Below are 23023 nucleotides of genomic sequence, written 5' to 3'. Positions count from 1 at the left end.
GGATAGAGTATGCAGGAGGAGGACTCATCCCTATTCAGAATCAGAATCTAATATACTTTATTGATTCCAGGGGAAATTAGAAGCAGAGAATAGAAGAGATATAGAAGAGAAAGAAGAGATAAACATTAGTGCTGTCAAAAATATTGCGTTAAGACGTTAACGCAAATCAATTTTAACGGCGTCATTTTTTTTATCGCGCGATTAACGTTCTTTGTGACCTAGTGAACTTGTAGTTTTTTATAAGCTGTGGCCACTGCTTGTAACGTTACAAAAACTACAGGATCCGATTGTAAACCGGAAACAAAACAATGGGCACGCCCCATGCATTTTGGTCTCACCTGCTCGCTAGCTGTGAAAGTGTAGGCGGATGTCAAGCACGAAACGCCGAAATGGATGCGAACAAGATTCTGAATAGAAAGTTTAGTTTCAAAAATTTTCCAGATGGGTCGACTGACAAGACCAAAGCTTGGACAGAGGCATATGGATACCGCAACTAAGAACAAGCTTGCTGCAGCCATAGCCAAGTTATGTTCATTCTTTCTGGAGAGAAATAAGAGGCTTGGTTGATAAGCCTCTGGTGAATAAACAGAAGAGCATTATAGTCTGACTGCTTGTATGTTCAGAGGAAACTTAAGAAAGGAAAGTTTAAGCCATGGTTTAACTGCACTATAGCCTGAGTCCTAGTTTACAATGATGTGCACTTTGTAACTTTATCTTGTATCACCCTGTTTTGATCCCTTAGAAAGGGTTGTCGAAGGGGCTTTTCTGTAACCAAGCATTTATTTTTTTTGTCATCTGTTTATTGACAGTGTTAAAATGCGTGGGATTTGATTCATTCAAATGTGAATGACTGCTCAAAGTGAGAATGTTAGTGTGAAATATAACACTACACGTTGTTTTCAATAAAAAACATTTGCACAAAGCAAGCCTGTCCACTTTTCCATGTTGATAACAGTATTAAAATGATAATTAATGGGACATTTAGAATAAATAAAAATGTGCGATTAATTTGCGATTAATCGCGAGTTAACTATGACATTTATGCGATTAATCGCGATTAAATATTTTAATCGATTGACAGCACTAATAAACATGTAAACATGTAATTGCAATTAAAAGAGAACAATATATGTATATATAAAAAAACTAAATATATATACAGATAACTAAACAAATATATATACTGAGACAAGGGCCATTCAGAGGGAGGAGTTGTACAGTTTGATGGCCACAGGCAGGAATGGTTTCCTGTGGTGTTCAGTCTTGCATGTTGGTGGGATGAGTTTCTCACTGAAAGTATTCTTGTGCCTGATCAGCACATCATGAAGTGGGTGTGAGACGTTGTCCAAGATAGTCCGTAGCTTATTCAGCATCCTCCTCTCTGACACCACCGTCAGATAGTCACACTCCCCACATCCCCACAACATCACTGGCCTTGCAGATCAGTTTGTTGAGTCTGTTGGCATCCGCCATCCTCAGCCTGCAGCCCCAGCACGCAACAGCATAGAGAAAAGCACTAGCCACCACAGACTCATAGAAAATCCTGAGCATAGTCCGGCAGATGTTGAAGGACCTCAGTCGCCTCAGGAAATAGAGATGACTCTGGCCCTTCCTGTAGAGAGCGTCAGTGTTTTTTGCCCAGTCCAGTTTATTGTCAATATGTACCCCTAGGTACTTGTAATCCTCCACAATGTCCACACTGACCCCCTGGATGGAAACAGGGGTCACCATTGCCTTGGTTCTCCTCAGGTCCACTACCAGTTCCTTAGTCTTTGCCACGTTTAGTTGCACATGGTTCTGCTCACACCATGTGACAAAGTTGTCCACAGCAGCCCTGTACTCATCCTCATTGCCCTCACTGATACATCCAACTATCGCAGAGTTAGAAAACTTCTGAAGATGGCAGGACTCTGTGCAATAGTTGAAGTCTGTGGTATAGAGGGTGAAGAGGAAGGGAGAGAGGACAGTCCCCTGTGGGGCCCCAGTGTTGTTGACCACTCTGTCTGACACACAGTGTTGCAGGCGCACATACTGTGGTCTGCCAGTCAGGTAGCCCACAATCCAGGACACTAGGGGGGCGTCCACCTGCATTTCTGTCAGCTTGTCACCCAGTAGAGCTGGACGAATGGTGTTAAATGCACTGGAGAAGTCAAAAAACAACAGGAGTGACTGCAATAAGTAAGCATGCACGGTCGACACATGCGCACTAACTTATTCATGATTGTTTTTGCATTGGTATCAGCACTACATATTACAACTCATTGGCAATGTCAGTGAAAGAGTGAAAAGCAGTATACAGGCAAGTATAAAGGAGTACCAGGCAGTTACACTGAATTTGAATATGTAAATGACAGATGTCAGGGCATAAAACCAATGGTCTTTTGATCTTTACAAATCAAAACTCGATTGTCTAACAATGGCATAGCCATCTGTACTGTAAAATATGTTTAAATCAAATTGTGATCTTAAAATTGAAAATCAAATTGAAGCGTGGATTTGGAGAAACATGACACCCCTAGTAATCAGTGTTGTCGACTGTTTGGTGTATAGGTGCTCCATCCTGGCTTGTAGTGCCTATGTGGCGCTAGCACTGGGAGACAACCTGATGGCTCTGAACTATGCTGAAAAACTGCTCCATCAAACCAAGGTGTCTGGATCTCTCAAGTAAGTGCTGGGTGTGTTTCTCCAACCCTGGTGTAGGGCTGAACAATACACTGAATCATATTGCCATTCATTTGACAGATAATGAGGCTGATTCTACAAATCAGCTTTTTATAAGATCACACACATTAAAATTTTTGGACATTGTATATTCAAAAACATTAGAAATTATGTTTTGAGTGGTAATTAAGACAATTCCCGTTTGTATTCAAAAAATGTTTAAGCTAAGGCAGGTGGTTTATGACTTAAAGGAATTGCTAATGTTTGAAACTCACAAAGTCAGAGCTAATCTAAAGTACAGATGTGTGTCAGTTTTGGGTGTAAAATTATGGAATGGACTGAACGATGAAATAAAAATGTGTAATTCTATGTTAGTGTTTAGGGATGCACACGGTTAACTGTTTAACCGTTAACCGATAACAGGAACGTTAACCGATTAATACTAACGGTCAATTTTGTTTTTTAGCTACGTAAGTCAATCAACTCATGGGGGCGTGTCGAGTTCGTAAGTTCGTGGCTATTACAACGGACTGCTGGACCGCGCTCACAACAGAGAGCTACGTGACAATTACATGTCACTATATCGATGAGTACTGGAAAGTTAATTCTGCCGTCCTGTTAACGCAGAGCATGCCAGGTAGACACACAGCTGATAACCTCACAGCTAAACTGGTTGATGCAGTGGAGACTTAGTGGGAAAGTGTCCGCACGCGTCCACGACAACGCGCGCAACATCGTGGCAGCCAACTCTCCCGGACGGGTCAGCTGGGACTCGATCCCCTGTTTTGCACATACACTGCAGCTGGCAGTAAATGACGGATTTAATGTGTTTGTGCATCGTGTTATTGTTGCAGCGGGGCGGCTTGTCAGGCACTTCAACCACAGCACACCTGCATGCAAGGCACTGGAGGCCAAACAGGACCAAATGCAACTTCCGAAGCACCAGCTTATTGTGCGCAATTACGCACAAAACACACGTTATATTGAATATTTTTTTTTTTTATCTCCAGACACGCCGCGGGTCATCCAGGTTTACAGTAAAATGGTTCGGAATGAAGCCACATCATCCAGATAAACATTGAGCTCCATCAGAACTGTTTAAAAATCTGATTTCAGAAGCGTGAATCAGAACACACAATTAAAGAAATCACCAGCGCGCTCGCTCTCGACATAATTTAAAAAGCAACAGGAGACGATTGAAGCCTGCAGTACTGTTAATTATCTAAATCTTGTAGCTTTTTTTTTTTAACATTTTAGATGAGTAATCTAACTATTTTCCGTCATTGTAAATCTGCAGTTCGGACCGAACAGCGCCGAGTCAGCGACTCTCTGATTCCAACCTTACCTTACACGGAAAGCCTTGTCGGAATGGTGGGACTTTTGTGTGTCGGAATAGCGGTATTTCGGGATGGTGATATGTCTAAATGGTGGTATGTTGGAATGGCAGTATGTCGGAATGACGGAATGTCGGAATGGCAGCATGTAAGGGCATTTAAATCTTATCGGTTAACGGTTATTAATCGTTAAAGGGCGTCGGTTAACGGTCATAAAAAAAATTAAAAATGTGCATCCCTATTAGTGTTCAAGAAGACTTTAAAATCTAATATTATCAAAAGTTATAATGAAATTTGATGATTTGAATTCATTTTGATGATTTGAATTCATTTTTTCTGTTTAAGTTATCAAAAATAAGCCTTGGGGCTTCAGCCTACTCCTTTTTCGGTTGCTATCTGATAAATTCTTTTGTAAAAACATGATTTTATTTTTTGTTTTTAAACCGAAATAAAGCATTCATTCTTTCATTCATAATGCGATTGCAATATCAGTCATGATTTAGGGGGAGTGGAAATGTTTTCTTTTCATTTTCACTGAAAAAAAAAATCTAAAAATGAGGATGATGTGACTTTTGCTGGAGAATATAATTTGTAGTACGAGGCATCTCCGTAACACCACAATATTTTGTAATTTCCATCCTAATTGTAATGTCATTCATAATGGTATGTTGTGACACATTTAACCTTCATCAAAAAAAATAGCAGCAACCACGTTTTGGATGTTGCAGGCCACATTGCGATTTCAATTATATTTCGATTATTTGTTCACCACTACCCAGCAGTTGGTTACCTAGTCTTACACATTGATAAGTTAAGGTTGATAAGGGCTGATCAGCAGTGCCCTCTTCTACTTTGGATCACTCAGCTGTCTGATATGTTTTCCTCCTCCTCTGCTGTGTGCTCAGGTTCCTGGGTCACCTTTACGCTGCTGAAGCCCTCATCTCATTGGACAAGATCTCTGATGCTATTGCTCATCTCAACCCAGACAATGTCAGTGATGTGTCAATGGGAGTGCTGACAAGTGATCAAGACCAAGGTCTGTGAGTTTTACACATTACTCTGCTACAGATACTATTTAATCATATTTACTTAGTGCTTGTTTTGTTTTTCTCAGCAGGGTCAGACAGAGGAGATGAACCTGTCGAGTCTTGTGAGTCTACCTTGTTTAAACCATAGTGTATGATTTTTCTTGAAACAGTTCAAAACCTCACCTATAAGATACTTATACAGTAATAGCGGACATGAATATTGCATAATGCACTTGAGACAAAATAGGACAAAAAGTGCAGTATTAAGAATGAAATGATGTACAATACAGTTTCATAAATTCCATGAGAGCAGTATACAAATACAAAAGAATAAGTAAGTATCGATGCTATTACTATAACAGTTCCCTTTGTGTGTATGTTTGCAGCAGGGAAACAGACTCCCATGTGCTACCCCAGCAGTGTGACGTCAGCTCGAGCTATGATGCTCTTCAACCTGGGCAGCGCCTACTGTTTGAGGAGCGAGTACGACAAGGCCCGCAAGTGCCTGCATCAGGTGACTGTGATAATAGCTATGTGACCTAAACAGGTCTTGAAAATGTCAGGTTGTGTTCAGACCAGACATAGAAGTGAGTCAGAAATACAGCCCATCTATGCTGCAGGGGCCAGTGCACACTAGAGTAGATCCTGGCTCAACTTTTTCTGCAGCCCAGTGCAATAGAACACCTTGTGTTGTTTAAGCAGTGTAGGGATTTCTGGCACAACCTCAAATACTTCCAAGGTGCATAGAGAAAGGAAAAGTCTGAAGTGGTCAGAACGCCAGCGACATTTGTAGTAGCCCCCTTACTGGTATCCAGAAAGGGGCGACTTCTGTGAAGGATGCTCTTTTGTATCCCCACTTGTGGCTCCTCAGAAATCCCTCCTTGCTCCTCGATCCTGTCCATCAGAGCAGAAATAAGAACTTCAAGGCGGCCTTCAAGATGTTGGACCAGAATGCCTTCCAGTTCAAGCAAGCCTCAAGGAGAGAGGCGATATCAAATAAGAGACTTGAGACGTATCCATGGTCAGCAGTTGTAGCTTCAGCAGTGGCTGTGACACACAGCTCATAGAATGTGCTCATTCTGTGTTACCTCACATTTTCAAGATGTAGTGGAAAATGATATTTGATGACGCTGAAGACCCTGAACCTGAACTGTCGTTACATTTGTTCCTACAAAGATCTTCAAAAGTATTCAAGCGTCTGATTTGCGAAGACACCAAGTTATGTTCAAATCCATGAAAAACAAAACTTCTCCTCAGTCGATAGTTGTAGTAAATTGAGAATTCTTCCAGTTATGAATTTTATTGTCTTTATCAGGCTGCATCTATGGTGAACACCAAAGAGATTCCACCTGAAGCCATCCTGCTGGGAGTCTACTTGGAGCTGCAAAATGGTCAGCTTTCCATCAGATACTCACTGACACACTCAGTCTACATAGCCCCTTTGAGCCAATTTTAAGTCATTAAGGAGCTCCTTCCCATGGAAATTCCACTTTGTGGTGTGGGGCTAAAGATATAATATATCTTTGGTTCTTTTTTTAAATATAGGGTTTTTATTTAAATATATTTAAAAAAAAGAACCACAACAATCACCAGACCAACAGTCTCCCTGTTGTACCACCAACATGAAAGAATGTTGCTGCCTTTAGAGGATTACAGTCTGCAGACATGTTGTCTAAATACATACATTTTAGAGATTAGACTCTTCCATGAAGACAACATTGTAGGACAACGCATAATCCTTGAATGTCTTGGCTATATAATGCCACAAATAATGGCTGTAACAAGTGTAAAAAAACAAAACAAAACACAAATTGTATCTGGATATGGATTTGCATATGCTTTGATATGACTGAGTCTGAACTGTGAAGCTCTTAAACAGCATTTTGTATTAGGCCAGCAAAGAGGTACATCTGAGATTTTAGCTTGTTTTGTTTAATGAAGAAACACTGTTTTGTAGATCAGCAAAGTAAAGTATAAAATAGATATCAGCACTGAAACTTTGGTACCATAATGACATTGCTACTACAGATTTCAAACTGCTCTGGGTTATTGGCTCTCCAAACATTGAAAAAAGTCTCATCTTTGCCTGGTCTTACTTGAATTGGTGTCTCAATGAGTCAAGCTAATATGAATAATGTGGTTTGCTACCTGATGTTCCTTTGTTAAGTGTGAAAGTTAGGGGTTAAAATCAGGAGATAATCCCCTGGATCTGTGACACATGTCCTCAGGAAATACCCAGTTGGCCCTGCAGATCATCAAACGAAACCAGCTACTGCCCATGACAGTCCAGAGGCTCTCCCCCGACTCCCGCAAGAAACCCGTCCAGCCTTTCCAGTCTATCCAGCCCATCCAGCTGCCCTCATCCTTCACACAAGTTCAGCGAAAATGAACCCCCCCAACACACACACACACACACACACACAGAAGGCAGACTCCACACTCACCACACACCCCTGAGGAACCTTGCTATTTATAAAGCTGCTTCCCTTCAGCATCAGGGACTGTTGACTGATGAGGAGAGAAGAGCTTCAGCTACAGCGGTGACTTTTTATTTCTATTTGACTGAGGAATCTGTGTATTGTCTCAACAGTGAAAATAAATTTTATTTACTGTATTATATGTGTTACTCTTGAATATCTACAGTATTTTTTTTGTGCCACAGTGACAGCGATTGTCATTGCCCAATCTGTGTAGTATATGTGTGAGTGGTTTGGGATTGGTTAGGATCATCCATCGGTCAGGCTTTAGAATCTGTGCTACTCAGATCAGGCAGCTACTCACACAAAAACAAGCAGTAAAATCTTAAAACTGTGCTAAAACTAACAGATAACTAGCGAAGGGCAGCAAGGATTGGTGTGATTGGGCACTTCTCTTAGTATGTGTGAAAAGCCAAGCGATCTTATCTCTAAAATAGGCAGAAAATTGAATGCATTTTGTAGCACTCAGGTGATCTGAGTAGTGGTTAGGGGCAGGATTCATGTGCTCCTGTGCAGTATGTTTTTCTGTTTAACAAACCTGGAGTATCAGCATCCACAATCAATGAATAACTCTAGAATTGCAACATAAACCATAGACAATATAAAAAATAAATGAAAATCAATGATGATGACAAAAGTAAAACATCAGATGTACTTCACAGTGTCTGTCAGAAGAGAGGCAGTTTTGTGCTATATAGAAATTGTTTATGGATGCATAAGAATGTTGCACATCAGCTGAGGAAAAGTCTTAAGTTGGAAGCAGGTTTTTTACATTTATGGATTTGATATTTCCCAGACAAAGCAGTTTTTAAAGTCATCAACTGTTCTGTTGTTAGTTTGAGTAGATAAAATCATGTGCAGTCATCACCTGGAACCATACCCCCGGACATGTTCACACTATACTGTACCTGCAAACAAACAACTGAGGACAGCTGCAGTCAAGGCCTGGCAAAGCATCACACAGGCGGAAACCCAGTGTTTGGTGATGTCCACAAGTTCCAGACGTCAGGCAGTCATTGACTGCAAAGGATTCTCAATAAACTATTAAGAATGAATATTGTGTGTGTGTGTGTGTGTGTGTGTGTGTGTGTGTGTGTGTGTGTGTGTGTATATATATATATATATATATATATATATATATATATATATATATATATATATATATATATATATATATATATATATATATATATATAGGGTTAACCCTAACCCCTTTTTTTTTTTCTTTTTTCATTTGTCCAATTAATGTCCCTTGAAATGAGGGAACTATGTCTGAAAATGTTTACAATTCCTAAACCCTTCCTCCATTTGGGATGTAAATACCCTCAAATTAAAGCTGAAAGTCTGCACTTCAATTTCATCTTGATTATTTCATTTCATAGCCATTATGGAAATATTTCTGGACCTAACTATTTTTTAGACCAGCATTTTTTCTTAGTTATTTAATTTATTATGGTCTTCTTTACTTGAGCCACTTTGTATTTCTCTCAGACATAGTGTACCAATAATTCCTGGGGAACTCCCTTCTGGTTTTGATCCCATCTGGAATTCATATGATATTCAGAAGTTGATTTAGTCTGTCACCTTCACCAGCATCACCTTCTGGTCTTACAGACACTCTGATAGCCAAGAGTGTCTCTTAGTACTGGTACTAAGAGAAGTAATTATAGAATAAAATCTTTGTCTCAAACCAACACTGTGTCTGTCACGTGCAATATCATATTGGAACTGACATACTGTATATTGAAATAAGCTTTACAGTAAAGCTTATTCAAATACTTTTCTTTTAAATAGATTAATTGCCTGGATCTCATTAATTTTCCTTCAAGCTGTGACCTGGAACAATTTGTCCATTTTGGACATGTACATTTATTCATAAACTTTGGAAAGTCATATCTTTCAGTTAAACGTGTTATGGAAGTTTTCATATACGTCAGTTCCTTCCTCTGGCACCGCTGCCTTGAATTGTCGATAAAGTTGGTGGGGGGGAAAAAAAAAAAACATCTACGCTACCTCTACGCGACTGCGTTCACAGACCAGAAAAATGGATGTCAGAAAAGTGACGCTGCCACTGTTTCTGTGAAGTTGGTAAGGAACTACTGAATAAAGCAGAAATACCTACAATTACAGTGGCCAAATTTATAGTGGTGACATGTTCAAACAACAGTATCTCCACAGATTCAAATTAACATGGCTAGATCTGTAAACTGGTATCAGTTCAAAAAGTCAGAATCACGATATCGTCGATCACCATTTGACAGTTCGACTACTCAGAGCATCGTGTGATAAGTTCAAAATTGTGGTAATGATTTTTCTAACGACCAGGTAACTTGCAGCCACACAAAAATGACCGACTACGCCGAAGAGCAAAGGAATGAACTTGAAGCCATAGAGTCCATCTACCCAGACTCTTTCACAGGTTTGAATTTCATCAGTGTACAAAAAACGATAGACAGCAAGTCCACAGGCTAGCAAAAACAGTTAGCCAGCTGATATGTATCAAGGGACAAATCAAACAAACGAAGCCAAATATTGCCTTTGGTACCCAGTGGTATAGATTTATTGTTGTTACGTTACTCGAGCTAAATGTCAGACATGCAGCAGTGTTCGACAAGCTCTCACATTGGGCCCTTGACTGTATTTTAAATGGACAGGAAAGTACGTCAACGTCCATTCAGTTTTGGTATAAATTCGTCCCATATTGAAGAGCACTATATGTAATCCATCTATGCATATCTTAAATGTACATTTTAGCTATTCCGGGGGCTGTTCTCAACTTCGACATAAATCAAATATATGTCATGTGACGGACTAACTTGAGTGTTCATTGTACTGTAACGTTAGCAGCACAGGTCGGTGAGTGAATGAACGAGACATAATAACACATAAAAAGGTGCTATTGACCTCAAAGTAGCATTATCTGTCTTACGACAATCTTAACAGCATAAACAACATGTTTTGTTTTGTTTTTTCATGATGCCTGATGTAACCTGGGCAGCTTGCCCTAGGCCATTGGATTTATTTATTGGTATACAGTGACTCAAGGTAAACCTGTTTGTCAGACAGCAAGATGTAGAACTGATGGTACTAATGCATGTGTGTTTGTAGTGATTTCAGATGACCCCACCAGCTTTACCATCACTGTAATATCAGATGCAGGGGAAAATGGCGAAAGTGAGTACACTGATGTGTGTGGTTGCAAACTGGTATGCGTTGCACACATGGCAATTAAGCATTGTTATGAAATCTGACCTTGTCTATTGTGAAATCTGTGATGTTAAAGGAGACTTTGGTCATGATGATAAAGGCAATGATTCAAAAAATATTGTGAGAGGAAAAAATAAGCATGATTGAAACCGTATGACAGAGTTGGTGTGAGTTGTGTAAGCTTTTAGCAAACACCTTACAAAAACTAAACTTGAAAGTTATCATATAGTGGTCTGTCATAATATAAGCTGTCTGTTTTCTTCTTGCAGTTGTGGAAGCAACATTTAAGTTCACATATGTAGAAAAATACCCAGATGAGCCTCCGCTGTGGGAGATCCACTCCCAGGAGAACCTGGAGGACAGTGATGTGGAGGACATCCTCACCTTACTGCAGCAACAGGTCTATCTATATGAACTGAATAGGATTTCCTTAATATTTATTGGTCCCTATCCACGTCCCCTGTCCACTGCCTGTCTGTGAGTGATGTATTGGTCACTGCAAACACAGCAAACATTACATCAATGTTTAGTGAAAACACCACAACTTACAATGCATTGCTCCTGACAGGAGTCTGTGGAGATTCCAGTTCATCCAGGTCCTGGTTCTTCTAAGTGCTTTACAAAGGCAGCTGGACTGCTTGAGGTTCCAGAAGACATTTTGTCCCTCATCCTAAAGGCTTCTTCAGTTCTGGCTGACTGATGGGGACTCCCACGCATTTGTCCTCTTGCAGGGTCATTCACCCTCTCATTAGAGTCAGAGAACCACATCCTCTGTTCAGTGATGGTTATTAAAGTTTGACGTAGATGGCGTAGATCAGCCACTTCCAATGCAGTCCTGAGATCCCTCCTCAGGCGGCATTCACACTATGACTCATGCCATCCTAATGCCTGAGAGTCTTCAGTTACCCTTGTAAAGCACTTTGAAAGACTATATAAGGTAAGTCACTTGAGAACAACCAGTCAAGAGTTGACACTAAGATCATACTGGACCATTCCTCTCCATTAAAATCAGATTCAGATTTGACAGAGGTTTAATTATTCCTGGGGCAAATTAAGAAATAAAAATGTGATAATGCATAAAAGTGTTTTTGTTGGAGCCAATCAAAATATCTCTTAAGAACTAATTGAGTTGTTGAGTTGTTCCCATAGATGACCACTGTGTGTAATCAGTATCAACAATGTGTTTACACGGTTACCCTGCAGGCAGAAGAAAACCTGGGCATGGTGATGATTTTCACCTTGGTGACAGCCGTTCAGGAGAAACTCAATGAAATTGTGGATGTGATGAAAAACAGACAAGAAGAGGAGAAACGGCGTAAAGAGATAGAGGCAGAGGAAGCAGAGAAGGTAAGAATGGGAAAAATATACAGTTTGCTTACGCTTCCCGTATTTCCATATAGTGATCCCTTTCGGAGTTGTGGGGGGGCTGGAGCCTATCCCAGCGGTCAATGGGCGAGAGGCAGGGTACACCCTGTACAGGTCGCCAGTCGATCGCAGGGCAACATATATACACAAACAACCATTCACACTCACACTCACACCTAAGGACAATTTAAAGTCACCAGTTAATGTAATTTGCATGTTTTTGGTCTGTGGGAGGAAGCCGGAGTGCCCAGAGAGAACCCACGCATATGCACAGGAAGAACATGCAAACTTCACACAGAAAGGCCCGACCCGGGGATCGAACCGGCGACCTTCTTGTTGGCACGCGCAATACCTGCTTGCGCCACCGTGCTGCATATGAATATGTCATTAATCTAAATCATATTTCTCAGCTCTGGTTTAAGTACATAATGCTACTGTGTGTTACAGACAGACATTTACTAAACCAGGTTTGATGTAACAAATCTGGTTAACTTGCACATTCCATAAAGTTATTTTTGTTTACAGACAGTATTTGGAAGTTTTATATAGGTTAAGGAATAAATGTGCTCAATGATATGGCAATTAGGGATGTCCTGATCACGTTTTTTTGCCTCCCGTGTCCCTTATTTTTATTATTAGTATTTTTTTTACCAATGGCTCTTATATTAACATGTAACACTTATGCATAATTGTCCATGCATGCAGTGCAGTGTATTGTAAACTTCTATGAGGTAGCTTGAATTACAGTCTCAAATCAGAGCAGAACACAGAGATAAAATTTCTTCACATTAGGAATAGTGCAACATTATGTAAGGGATAATGCATGACGAGGTGTCCATTATCAGAAATGAATGGACGACGCGGAGGCGTGAACCGTCCGACGCGAATGAATGGACTTCGCTTTCATTTCTGATAATGGACACCTTGAAGGGCATTATCCCGCTTATAACATGGTCACTTACGAAAGAAAGAAATATTTAATCAATTATTAATACGTTAATGTTGTTTTTTTACCGTTAAAAGTTTTTCACAAGAAGCAGCTGAGTGGACTATTTAATATCTCTCATTGTGACGCGTTGCCAAGGTAACCGGCTCTGGCCACAGAACCTGGAGCTCGGTCGGCCGCAGCTGTTTTATTAGGCCTAATCAGTGGAGGGAAGTGAGATGATTGCTTAACGTTATGTTACGTGATACAAAGTACCATTTCAGAGGGCAAGTGCACCTCCTACCGCTTGTGTGTGTCCTCTACTGTCTTGCCATTGTGATAAATAAACTGTGAAACAACGTATGTTAACGTATGTTCTGAGTTTCTGTTGCCACGGTTACCAACTAGCGTTTGAGCCAGCGCAATAATTTAGAACAATCACGCTATTTGACCGAAACTTTTTTATAGGTGTCCACAACACTTTTTAACGGACACCCTGCAGCCAATCAGAATCGAGTATTCACCCAGAACATGGTAAAAAAGACTCAATAGTCTAGTATTAAAACAAAGAGCTGCTTAACTTAAAACAGGCATCAAAATGTCAAATGCAAACAAATGAGCAAGTTAAAGTGACTGTTATCAAGTAGCCTAAGGCCAGTATTGTGCTTTTTTGGAACTGCACTCCTAACTCGTATTCTCAGTGCATTGTAAACTGCAGTGCAGTGTATTGAGGTGTCGTATCAAGTTTGTGTTGTTAAAAGCAGCTTTGTCCTTCGCACCTCTCGAGATCCCGAGCTTCATAACAAACTGCTGCATGCTGCCGTGTGACGTCTGTCACAGACACAGACCCGGCCTGTAAACGTTGGTAGTTAATAAATACTATTTTATTCTCGTTTATTTTTAATCACTATCCCATATATTGTAAATGTGATTTAAAAGTAACAATAAATATACATATGTATATATATTATTTATCCGATACCTGATCGGAACATAATGTCCGATCCGATCGAGTCTGCAGTCACGCGATTGGCCCCGATTTCCGATCACGTGATCGGATCGGGACAACCCTAATGGCAATATAATGATTTGTATTGTTCGACAGGTAGCGTTCCAGGGAACAGTGGTAACCATTGAAAACTTCCTGGCATGGAAAGCCAAGTTTGAGGTGGAGGTGGCCGAGCTGAGGAGAAAAAAACAAAAGGAGGAGGAGCAGGCAGGAAAACCAAAACTCACAGGTAAGCTCTGATGCTGTTAAAGACACATAAGCACAGCTGAAAATGATCAGTGGGTTAATCAATGAATCACTTGACAGAGAATTAATTGACAACTGTAATATCATTTAAGTCGTTTTTCATTGAAAAGCATTTCAAGGTTGGAGGTTCCCAGACGTGATCATTTGCTGCCCTCCATTGTAGCCTCTAAATAATTTTACTAAACAAATACTGTGAAGGTGTCAGTTTTGACTTTGAGTGACTGTGATCTCAATTGTCACTCTTTTCAAAATCTTTACAACGCAAACATGATTAATGGAGAAAGTAATCCGCAGATTAATCCATAATGAAAATAATCATCAGTTGCAGTCCTATACAAAATAGTTCAAAATGCTCTCCATCTCAACCAACTACAACACCAAAATCCTGACAATGCATGATTCACAATAATCTAATGATATATATTTAGTATGATAGTAACAGTCACATGTGACATTTTTCTGTATTGAGTACTTTTACTTGCAACTACATTTCCTGATTATAGTACTTCCATACAACATTTTCAATACAGGTCTTTTACTAACATAGTATTTTTACAGCATGGTAGTAGTATTTTAACCAAAGAATGGGACATGAATACTTCCTCCACTACTGCATGAATATATGAAGTACAAAAATATCCTTTACCTCACCAGGTAAACAGCTGTTTGAGAGAGACCACAACTTGGACACATCTGACATTCAGTTCCTAGAAGATGGTAAGGAGTGTATCTGAGTATGAATGTTTAAAAATGATGCTGTTAATATTATTAAGACTTCATACTGGTACAAAGAGTGAAAACATTCCAAAACATTTTTGTAGCAATGAAAAGAATTACAGCGTTTATTTTTAGGATGAAAAACCTTTTCATTTTAATGGACAACAGCATTAACACTTTAAATTCCATAATTGAAATGTACCATTTCTGTGGTCCATATGGTGGGAGCACAAATCTGAAAGATTTCAGTACAGGTCACAGCATGTGGTGGGGTTTGTTTTTCATCCATCCCAGATAATGTCCATGGTAATAAGGCACTATCTTTCTTTTTAACTGGTTCAGATTTAAACAAAAATTTGGTACAAGCATGTTTGAGACAACAAATTTTGAGATTTGAGCTATTGAGCTATTGAGCTATTCAATTTTAATTCAATTCAATTTTTATTTGTATAGCGCCAAATCACAACAGATGTTGTCTCAGGACACTTTCCATATAGAGCTGGTGCAGACCAAGCTCTTTTATCTACAGAGAACCAACAATTCCCCCATGAGCAAGCACTTGGCGACAGTGGCGAGGAAAAACTTCCTTTTAACAGGCAGAAACCTCGGGCAGAACCAGACTCTGGGTGGGCGGCCATCTGCCTCGACCGGTTGGGTGAGAGAGGGAGAGCAAGAGAGGGAGAGTGAGACAGACAGACAGACAGACAGACAGACAGACAGACAGACAGACAGACAGACAGACAGAAATGCAGTCAGAGAGAGAGACACAGAGAGAGACACAGAGAGACAGACATGCAATCACAGTAACAGTGACAGTGGATGTAATAATAGTAGTAGCAGTTGCAGTGGATGTCAGGCAGGGCCAAGGCAGGAGACGCAGCTGCAATCCACAATCCAGATTCAGCCACTGTGGAACCTGCAAGACGACAAAGCACAGAGACTCCGGGGAAGGAGCTAAGTTAGTAACATGCCGTGGTAGGACATGAAAGCGTGCAGATGGAGAGGGACAGAAGGACAGAGGAGCTCGGTGTATCTTTGGATGTCCCCCGACAGTCTAATCCTATAGCAGCATAACTAGGGGCTGGTCCAGGACAAGCCTGAGCCAGCCCTAACTATAAGCTTTATCAAAAAGGAAAGTTTTAAGCCTACTCTTTAATGTAGAGACAGTGTCTGCCTCCCGGACAAAGACTGGAAGATGGTTCCACAGGAGAGGAGCTTGATAGCTAAATGCTCTGACTCCTGTTCTGCTTTTTGAGACTTTAGGAACCATAAGTAGACCTGCATTCTGGGAACGCAGTGTTCGAGTAGGGCAATAAGGTACTATGAGCTCTTTAAGATAAGAAGGTGCCTGGTTATTTATGGCTTTGTAAGTAAGGAGGAGAATTTTAAACTCTATTCTAAACTTTACAGGGAGCCAGTGCAGAGTGGCTAGTATTGGAGAAATATGATCTCTCTTCCTGGTTTTTGTCAGAACACGTGCTGCAGCGTTCTGGAGCAACTGGAGAATATTCAGCAACGAATTTGGGCAGCCTGATACTAAAGAATTGCAATAATCCAGCCTGGAAGTTACAAATGCATGGACTAGTTTTTCTGCATCATTTTGAGACAAAATATGCCTGATTTTTGCGATATTACGTAGGTGAAAAAAGGCAGTCCTTGAAATTTGTTTTACATGGGAGTGAAAGAACATGACTCCCAAATTCTTTACAGTGGTGCTAGAGGCCAGCGCAATGCCATCCATAACTGCTATGTCATCAGAAAGTGACTTTCTAAGATGTTTAGGGCCTACTACTATAACTTCAGTTTTGTCTGAGTTTAGCATCAGAAAATTGCAGGTCATCCAGGTCTTTATGTCATGAAGACATGCTTGTAGTCTAGTTAACTGATTGGTTTCTTCCGGCTTCATTGATAAATATAGCTGGGTATCATCTGCATAGCAATGAAAATTATTGAACATTGTAAAAACATCACGAATACATGACTGTTTTTGGCCACAACAGAAAAGCAAAACTCTTTAGTACCATAGTGGATCTACTCAAAAATGACTTTATTCTGACACACATCTGCTTTCTTCCTCTGCAGCTGGTAACAACGTTGAGGTGGATGAGTCACTGTTCCAGGAGATTGAGGACTTGGACTTGGATGAGGAAGACCTAGAATTTGACCCTTTAGAGATGGACAATGATGAGGACTAAATCAGGAGTAGGACAGAGTACAGCTGAGGACAGGACTATAACTGCTCCTCTCTGGAATGTGATCATATGACCAGACACATCAAGAAGATCAAACAGCTGCATTTATTTTTTGAAGACTCACAGCAGTTGGAGAGGAAATCTTCATTAACACAGTACATACATGTAGACCCATGAGTGTTCATTTCTTTGCCCGAATAATTAAATTTACTGGAAAAATGGCAGACTTGGTGCTGTTTTCAATTCAGTTCAATTCAATATTCCGTTATTAGTCCCACGAGGGGAAATTCCAATATGCAGCAGCATCAATAAAGTGAATAAAGTATTAGAACAAGTGCAATGCAAATTCAAAACAAGTATATATACTAGAGTGGGATAAAAGAATAACGTCATCCTAAGAAATTGTAGATAGTATTTACAGATTGTTATGCACTGATTGTTGCACATTATTGCATTATTGCACAGGTTATTGCACAGATTGTAAACATATTATTGTACTGATTACTTGAAGCAGTATCTGTTGTAAAGTCTGATGGCTGCAGGAAGGAATGACCTGCGATACCTCTCCTTCACACACTTTGGATGTAGCATCCTGTCATCCTGTCACTGATGGAGCTCCTCAGTGCAGTGAGTGTGTGTTGGAGTGGGTGAGAGTCATTGTCTGTCATGGAGGACAGCTTGGCTGTCATCCTCCTCTCCCCCACCTCCTCCACCTGTTCCAGAGGGCATCCCAGGAGAGAGCTGGCCTTCCTGATGAGTTTGTCCAGCCTCTTCCTGTTAGCTGCTGTGATGCTGCTCCCCCAGCAGACTACTCCATAGAATAAGGCAGAGGCCACAACAGAGTCATAGAAGGTGTAGGGGAGCTACCTTAATTTGATGTTACATTCGTTGATAAAATGAGGGGGCACCACCTTCCTCAGCTAAGAAGGACTGCAGAAATTAACTGCTATAACGCTGATAAAATACTAACGAATGAACTAACAGTAAACCATTCTGATAATCTGAAGTGTAAACTCTGGATACAGGGATCGTATATATTAAGCTCAAAAGGACACCGTCTAACCAGGACTTCAATCAAAATTTCATTTATTAAGCAGAATTATGGATAATGAATGATATATCATGAATGGTACGACAGAAGATATGAGGTGATATGACAGAACACAAAAGAAACTTATGGCAACGCAATGGCAAACAAGTTTGGCGATAGAAGTATTTGTAAGGGGATAATAGGGACGTGAACGTAAAATTAAGGGATTAAACGAGCAGTTGAGAGAATTTGGATAAATTAGCAGTATCTTAACCTCACGGACCAACTCTTATTCAAACCCGCTTAGCATGCCTACTTGGTTGATGACGTCCCGGTAAATTCTGCTCCGAACTAACTTGAAGATGCCCAGGTGCTCGTCCGTGGCTCGATCTGCTCGGTGGTCTGGTGGAAGGCCCAGGCACACCAAGGTGAAGAGCTGATGTTGGACGGTGATGTCTCTCGAACTGGGTTCTACGGTGTCGGTTACAGAAAAGAGACGGCTCCGGATGGTTGTTAACCCAGACCAAGGATCAACAGCTGGCTGCAAGGTTTTGGTTCGGTTGAGTCCGTGAAGGATTATTTTAGACTGATAGTAACAAAATTGATAATCTCCTCGATGGCCGATCGAAAAGGGTCTACAAAATTATTATTATTTGACTAAAATTTACAGAAACTAAAACAAAAACGTGTGACTTAAAAAAATGAAAAATTACGGCAAAACTATGGAAACACGTCTTCTGAAAAATAAATCACGCTACTCGGTATGGCATTTGAGTAGGTCGAAGACGGGAAAACTTAAAGAGCAAAACGACTGTACAAGACTAAGACAACTAAGAAGTAACAAACAAAACTAAAACATAACGTAACATAACTTAAGACAAGACTGAGTAACGCGCACTGAATTCATGCTGCGGCTGCAGACATTTAAATCTCGCTCCAGGGCGTGTCTAATGGGCAGGCCGTCGCTCACGTAGGACGGTTTGTGGCGCACAATGTAATCTCGCCTCATGGAGCTGGAATTAATCAATGATTCATACGAGGGGCTCATCTGCTTCTCACTATGGTCAATCACATATATTTTGAATGGACGATTTTCAATGACATTTCAACATTGTTCACAACATGCGTTAGACAATTCCTATGATTGGATGAGAACATTAAACGATAATCATGGTGACAATTTATAATACTCGTCCTAATATGGATGATGACTCGAGGTATAACTAACACAAAATAAAGAAATAAAGAAAGGTAGACTATATTTGCCCAAAATGATTATCACTATTACGGTTACTTATTAATAAATGTGTCAAGTCAAGCATATTCAATCTGACGGTTAGGAACCTCTGGATGGCAGTATGGTTCTATGGTAACAATTTAGACAAACTTTATAAAACAGTTAAAATCACAACTTTGTCATACTTCAGGTTAGAGATACTGGGAAAACACCAATATTATGCGTACAATGAGTCCTGTAAGGTGAAAACATCAAAAGTTAAGTTTAACATAGAAGTTTGGTTATCCTGGAGTATTGAGAAAAAGCACACAAGCATACACCACAAGTTGCTTCAGGAATGTCCAATTTACAACCCATCAGCATTATCTGATTTTTGTGGATTCCTCTGAGGCATGTCATTTGTCTCTCCAGACAGTTTTATTGTCTTGAGCCCTTAGGGCTATTGGGGGAATAATTAGCATTGAGTGGGACATCCTGGGTAGGAGATAGCCCATGAGGTTAAAGGCGTTGACCTTTCGGCTCTCCCCCTTCAACGAGTGAGAAGAGTAGTTCACTGAGCCAGATCTCCTGTCTCTCTCCGAAATCACATTTCATTATAAACAAACCAGAGGGTCTATAATTCAATCAGTTGGCTGGTTTACACCTCCATTTCTCTTGAGTATCGCAGAAAAGGAGGGAAAGAAGAGGTCAGTTGGAGGCCAGTTCTGCTACAAAGGTCTTCAGGAGTGCCCCCCGCACCCCAAAAGACCTCAGCCTCCTGAGCAGATAGAGTCTGCTCTGTCCTTTTTTAAGTGCATTGGTGTTATGAGTCCAGTCCAGTTTGTTGTTCAGATGAACACCCAGGTACTTATAAGATGTCACCATCTCAATGTCCCTTCCCTGGATGTTCACTGGTGATGGGGGAGAGTGTGGGCGGCGGCGGCGGAAGTCCACAACCAGCTCCTTGGTTTTATCCGCATTAATCAGCAGGTGGTTCTGCTGACACCAGTCAACAAAATCCTGAATGAGTCCTCTGTATGACCTATCGTCCCCATCTGTGATGAGGACGACAATGGCAGAGTCATCAGAACTTCTGCAGGTGGCAGGTGGGTGACAGGTGGGAAAAGTCAGCTGTGTAGAGGGTGAAGAGGAACGGTGCCAGCACCGTTCCCTGGGGGGCCCCCACACTGCAGAGGACAGTCCCTGACACACAGTCCCGTGTCCTCACATACTGTGGCCGGTTGGAGAGGTAGTCAACAATCCAGCTTGTGAGGTGTTGGTCCACTCCTGAAAGCTCCAGCTTGTTCCTCAGGATGGCTGGCCTGATGGTGTTGAAAGCACTACTGAGATCCAGGAAAAGGACCCCCGAACAGAGCTCCCAGGCAACTCCAGGTGAGATAGGGCTCGATGGAGGAGGAAGATGAGGGCATCGTCCACTCCGATGCCAGGCTGGTACGCAAACTGCAGCGGGTCCATGGACGAGCTCACCAGGGGACGCAGGTGGGTAAGGACCAGCCGCTCCAGGGCCTTCATGAGGTGCGATGTTAGTGCCACCGGCCTTTAGCAGCTAGGGTCCTTGGGATGTGTGGTCTTTGGCACAGGTACCACGCAGGACGTCTTCCAGAGTCACGTCACCTTTCCCAGTCTCAGACTCGGGTTGAACAGATGTCCAATAATCCTGCTCAGCTGATCAGAGCAGGATCTGAGGAGTCTGGGACTGAGGCTGTCCGGTCCTGCAGCCTTCCTGGTCTTTAACCTCCTCAGCTGATTTCTCACCTGGAGAGGTGTGAGAGACAAGTTGGAGCAGGGGAGCTGAGTGTCATGTGAAGTGGATGGGGGGCTGGGAGGAACAGTGGGGGGTGGGGGTGGGGGGTACTTGGGCAGAGTGCTGGCAGACCAAAGGAGGGCTGCTGCAGGGCTGGTACAGCTTGGGGAAGGGGCAGATGCTTCCTGCATAAGTAGCTGTTCAGCTAATCTGCCCACTTTGAATCCCCGGCTGCCTGAGAGTTTGTCTTCTGGTGGCCTGAGATGGTTTTCAGGCCTCTCTAGACTCCCCTGGTGTTGTTCTCCTGCAGCTGTTTCTCCATTCTCCTCCTGTATCTGTCCTTCCCCTCCCCGATTTTCCTTCTGAGTTCCCTCTGAACAGTTTTCAGCTCCTCTTTGTTTCCTGACTTGAAGGCCCTCTTCTCCTTTAAAAGAGCCTTAATGTCAGGATTAATCCAGGGTTTGTTGTTGGAGTGACACCGTACAGTCCTGGTGGGTACAGTGGTCTCCATACAAAAGTTTATGTAGTCTGTGATGCTGTCTGTCAAGCTGTCGATGTCCTCCTCATGAGAGTCACTGAATATATCCCACACGATTGTCTCGAAGCAGTCCTTCAGAGCCTCTTCAGCCTCATCAGACCACCTCTTCACTCTGCGGGACACAGCTAGTTGCCTGTTGACAAGGGGCTTGTAGACAGGCAGGAGATGAACCAGGTTGTGATCAGCTCTTCCCAGAGGAGGGAGGGGTGATGATTCGTATGCCTCCTTGGTGTTGACATAGAATAAGTCCAGTGTTTTATTGTATTATTGTATTGGCACATGTGACATATTGGATGAATTTTAGCAGAGTGGAGGACAGAGAGGCATGATTAAAATCCCCAGAGATCAGTAAGAGGGCCTGTGGTTTCTGAGTCTGCAGCCTGCTGATCGCGGAGTTGATGACGTCACAGGCTGCTTCGGTGTTAGCGGAGGGAGGAATATACACAGCCACCACTATGGCGTGTGAGAACTCCCGCGGCAGATAATATGGCCTCAGACTAACAGCCAACAGCTCAATGTCCGGGCAGCAGTGCTGCTCTTTGATAGTGATGTGCCTGGAGTTACACCATCTATCGTTCACAAACACTGCCAGCCCTCCTCCTTTCCTCTTACCGCTCTTCTCTGTCCGGTCCGCCCATACGAGTGAAAATCCATCCAGCGCTACAGTCGCGTCTGTGTGCTGCGTTCCCAGCCAAGTCTCTGTGAACAGTAGCAAACTGCACCGCCGGTAATCCTGTTCATGTCGGGTCAGCGCTGCCAGCTCATCCATCTTGTTGGGGAGAGATCTTACGTTCCCCATGATGATGGACAGGAGAGTCGGTCTGTAAGCTCTCCTCCCGTCGCAATGTTTAATCCCTGCGCGGCACCCCCGCATCAGGTTGCTCCTCTGGCCGCACAGCTGTGTTACGCAGGGCCAGCAGCTGATCCCTACTGTAAACAATGGGAGCCATTGTCTCTCACGGACCCACAGACAAACAGACACACCACAGACAGTTTGACCGTTTAGTTGAGAGTTTCAGATTGTAGTTTCATTACTGATGTAAACAGCATTTTTATGTTGTTGCTGGTTCAGAGGGAGGTCATTTAAACATGTTTCTATACCACTGACTCGTTGAAGAGTGCATCTACATGAGTGAATTATATTTTCTATTCATTTGTGCATTACATTCTGTAACATCATACATCATATTTTAGAGATTGATCATGTGATTAGTGTGTAAAATCTCCACCTGCCAAGTAGGTAGTACTGTAACTACAGCTCTCAGATGAATGAACTTGAGTAAAATGCTGTAGTCACCTCTGAAGTGTTGGAC

General features: G+C 41.8%; 2 protein-coding genes across 5 annotated transcripts in view; both read left to right on the top strand.

The window, feature by feature from the left end:
* The window catches only part of cnot10 (CCR4-NOT transcription complex, subunit 10), a 32103-nt gene extending 24465 nt beyond the window's left edge, over window positions 1-7638 (top strand). For 2 of the 4 annotated variants that reach the window (XM_070966138.1, XM_070966136.1), the window contains exons 14-19: window positions 2551-2664; window positions 4901-5031; window positions 5110-5145; window positions 5410-5537; window positions 6339-6414; window positions 7252-7638. In XM_070966138.1, coding sequence (XP_070822239.1) covers window positions 2551-2664; window positions 4901-5031; window positions 5110-5145; window positions 5410-5537; window positions 6339-6414; window positions 7252-7412 — 646 coding nt within the window. In that variant the 3' untranslated portion in view covers window positions 7413-7638. The remainder of the gene's footprint in view (window positions 1-2550; window positions 2665-4900; window positions 5032-5109; window positions 5146-5409; window positions 5538-6338; window positions 6415-7251) is intronic. The other 2 variants (XM_070966139.1, XM_070966137.1) reach the window with 1 other exon arrangement.
* Window positions 7639-9729: 2091 nt separating this feature from the next.
* On the top strand, window positions 9730-17385 carry rwdd1 (RWD domain containing 1). Its single transcript, XM_070966163.1, has 7 exons — window positions 9730-9919; window positions 10609-10674; window positions 10977-11107; window positions 11911-12054; window positions 14103-14235; window positions 14907-14969; window positions 17052-17385. The coding sequence occupies exons 1-7, from the start codon at window positions 9847-9849 to the stop codon at window positions 17162-17164; spliced, it is 723 nt and encodes a 240-aa protein (XP_070822264.1). The 5' UTR covers window positions 9730-9846; the 3' UTR covers window positions 17165-17385.
* Window positions 17386-23023: the final 5638 nt, after the last annotated feature.

This window comes from Chaetodon trifascialis, chromosome 7, assembly GCF_039877785.1.
Source record: "Chaetodon trifascialis isolate fChaTrf1 chromosome 7, fChaTrf1.hap1, whole genome shotgun sequence".
Classification (NCBI taxonomy): Eukaryota; Metazoa; Chordata; class Actinopteri; order Chaetodontiformes; family Chaetodontidae; genus Chaetodon; species Chaetodon trifascialis.
The sequence above is the reverse complement of the archived record's forward strand: the minus strand, read 5'-3'. Positions and strand labels throughout refer to the sequence as shown.

Bases quoted from the DNA above. Each gene is read 5' to 3' on its own strand.
- rwdd1 (XM_070966163.1), top strand. From the start codon at position 9,847: ATGACCGACTACGCCGAAGAGCAAAGGAATGAACTTGAAGCCATAGAG. The intron at 10,675-10,976 runs GTGAGTACACTG...TTCTTCTTGCAG, and splicing joins TGCAGGGGAAAATGGCGAAA to TTGTGGAAGCAACATTTAAG. The intron at 11,108-11,910 runs GTCTATCTATAT...GTTACCCTGCAG, and splicing joins TCACCTTACTGCAGCAACAG to GCAGAAGAAAACCTGGGCAT.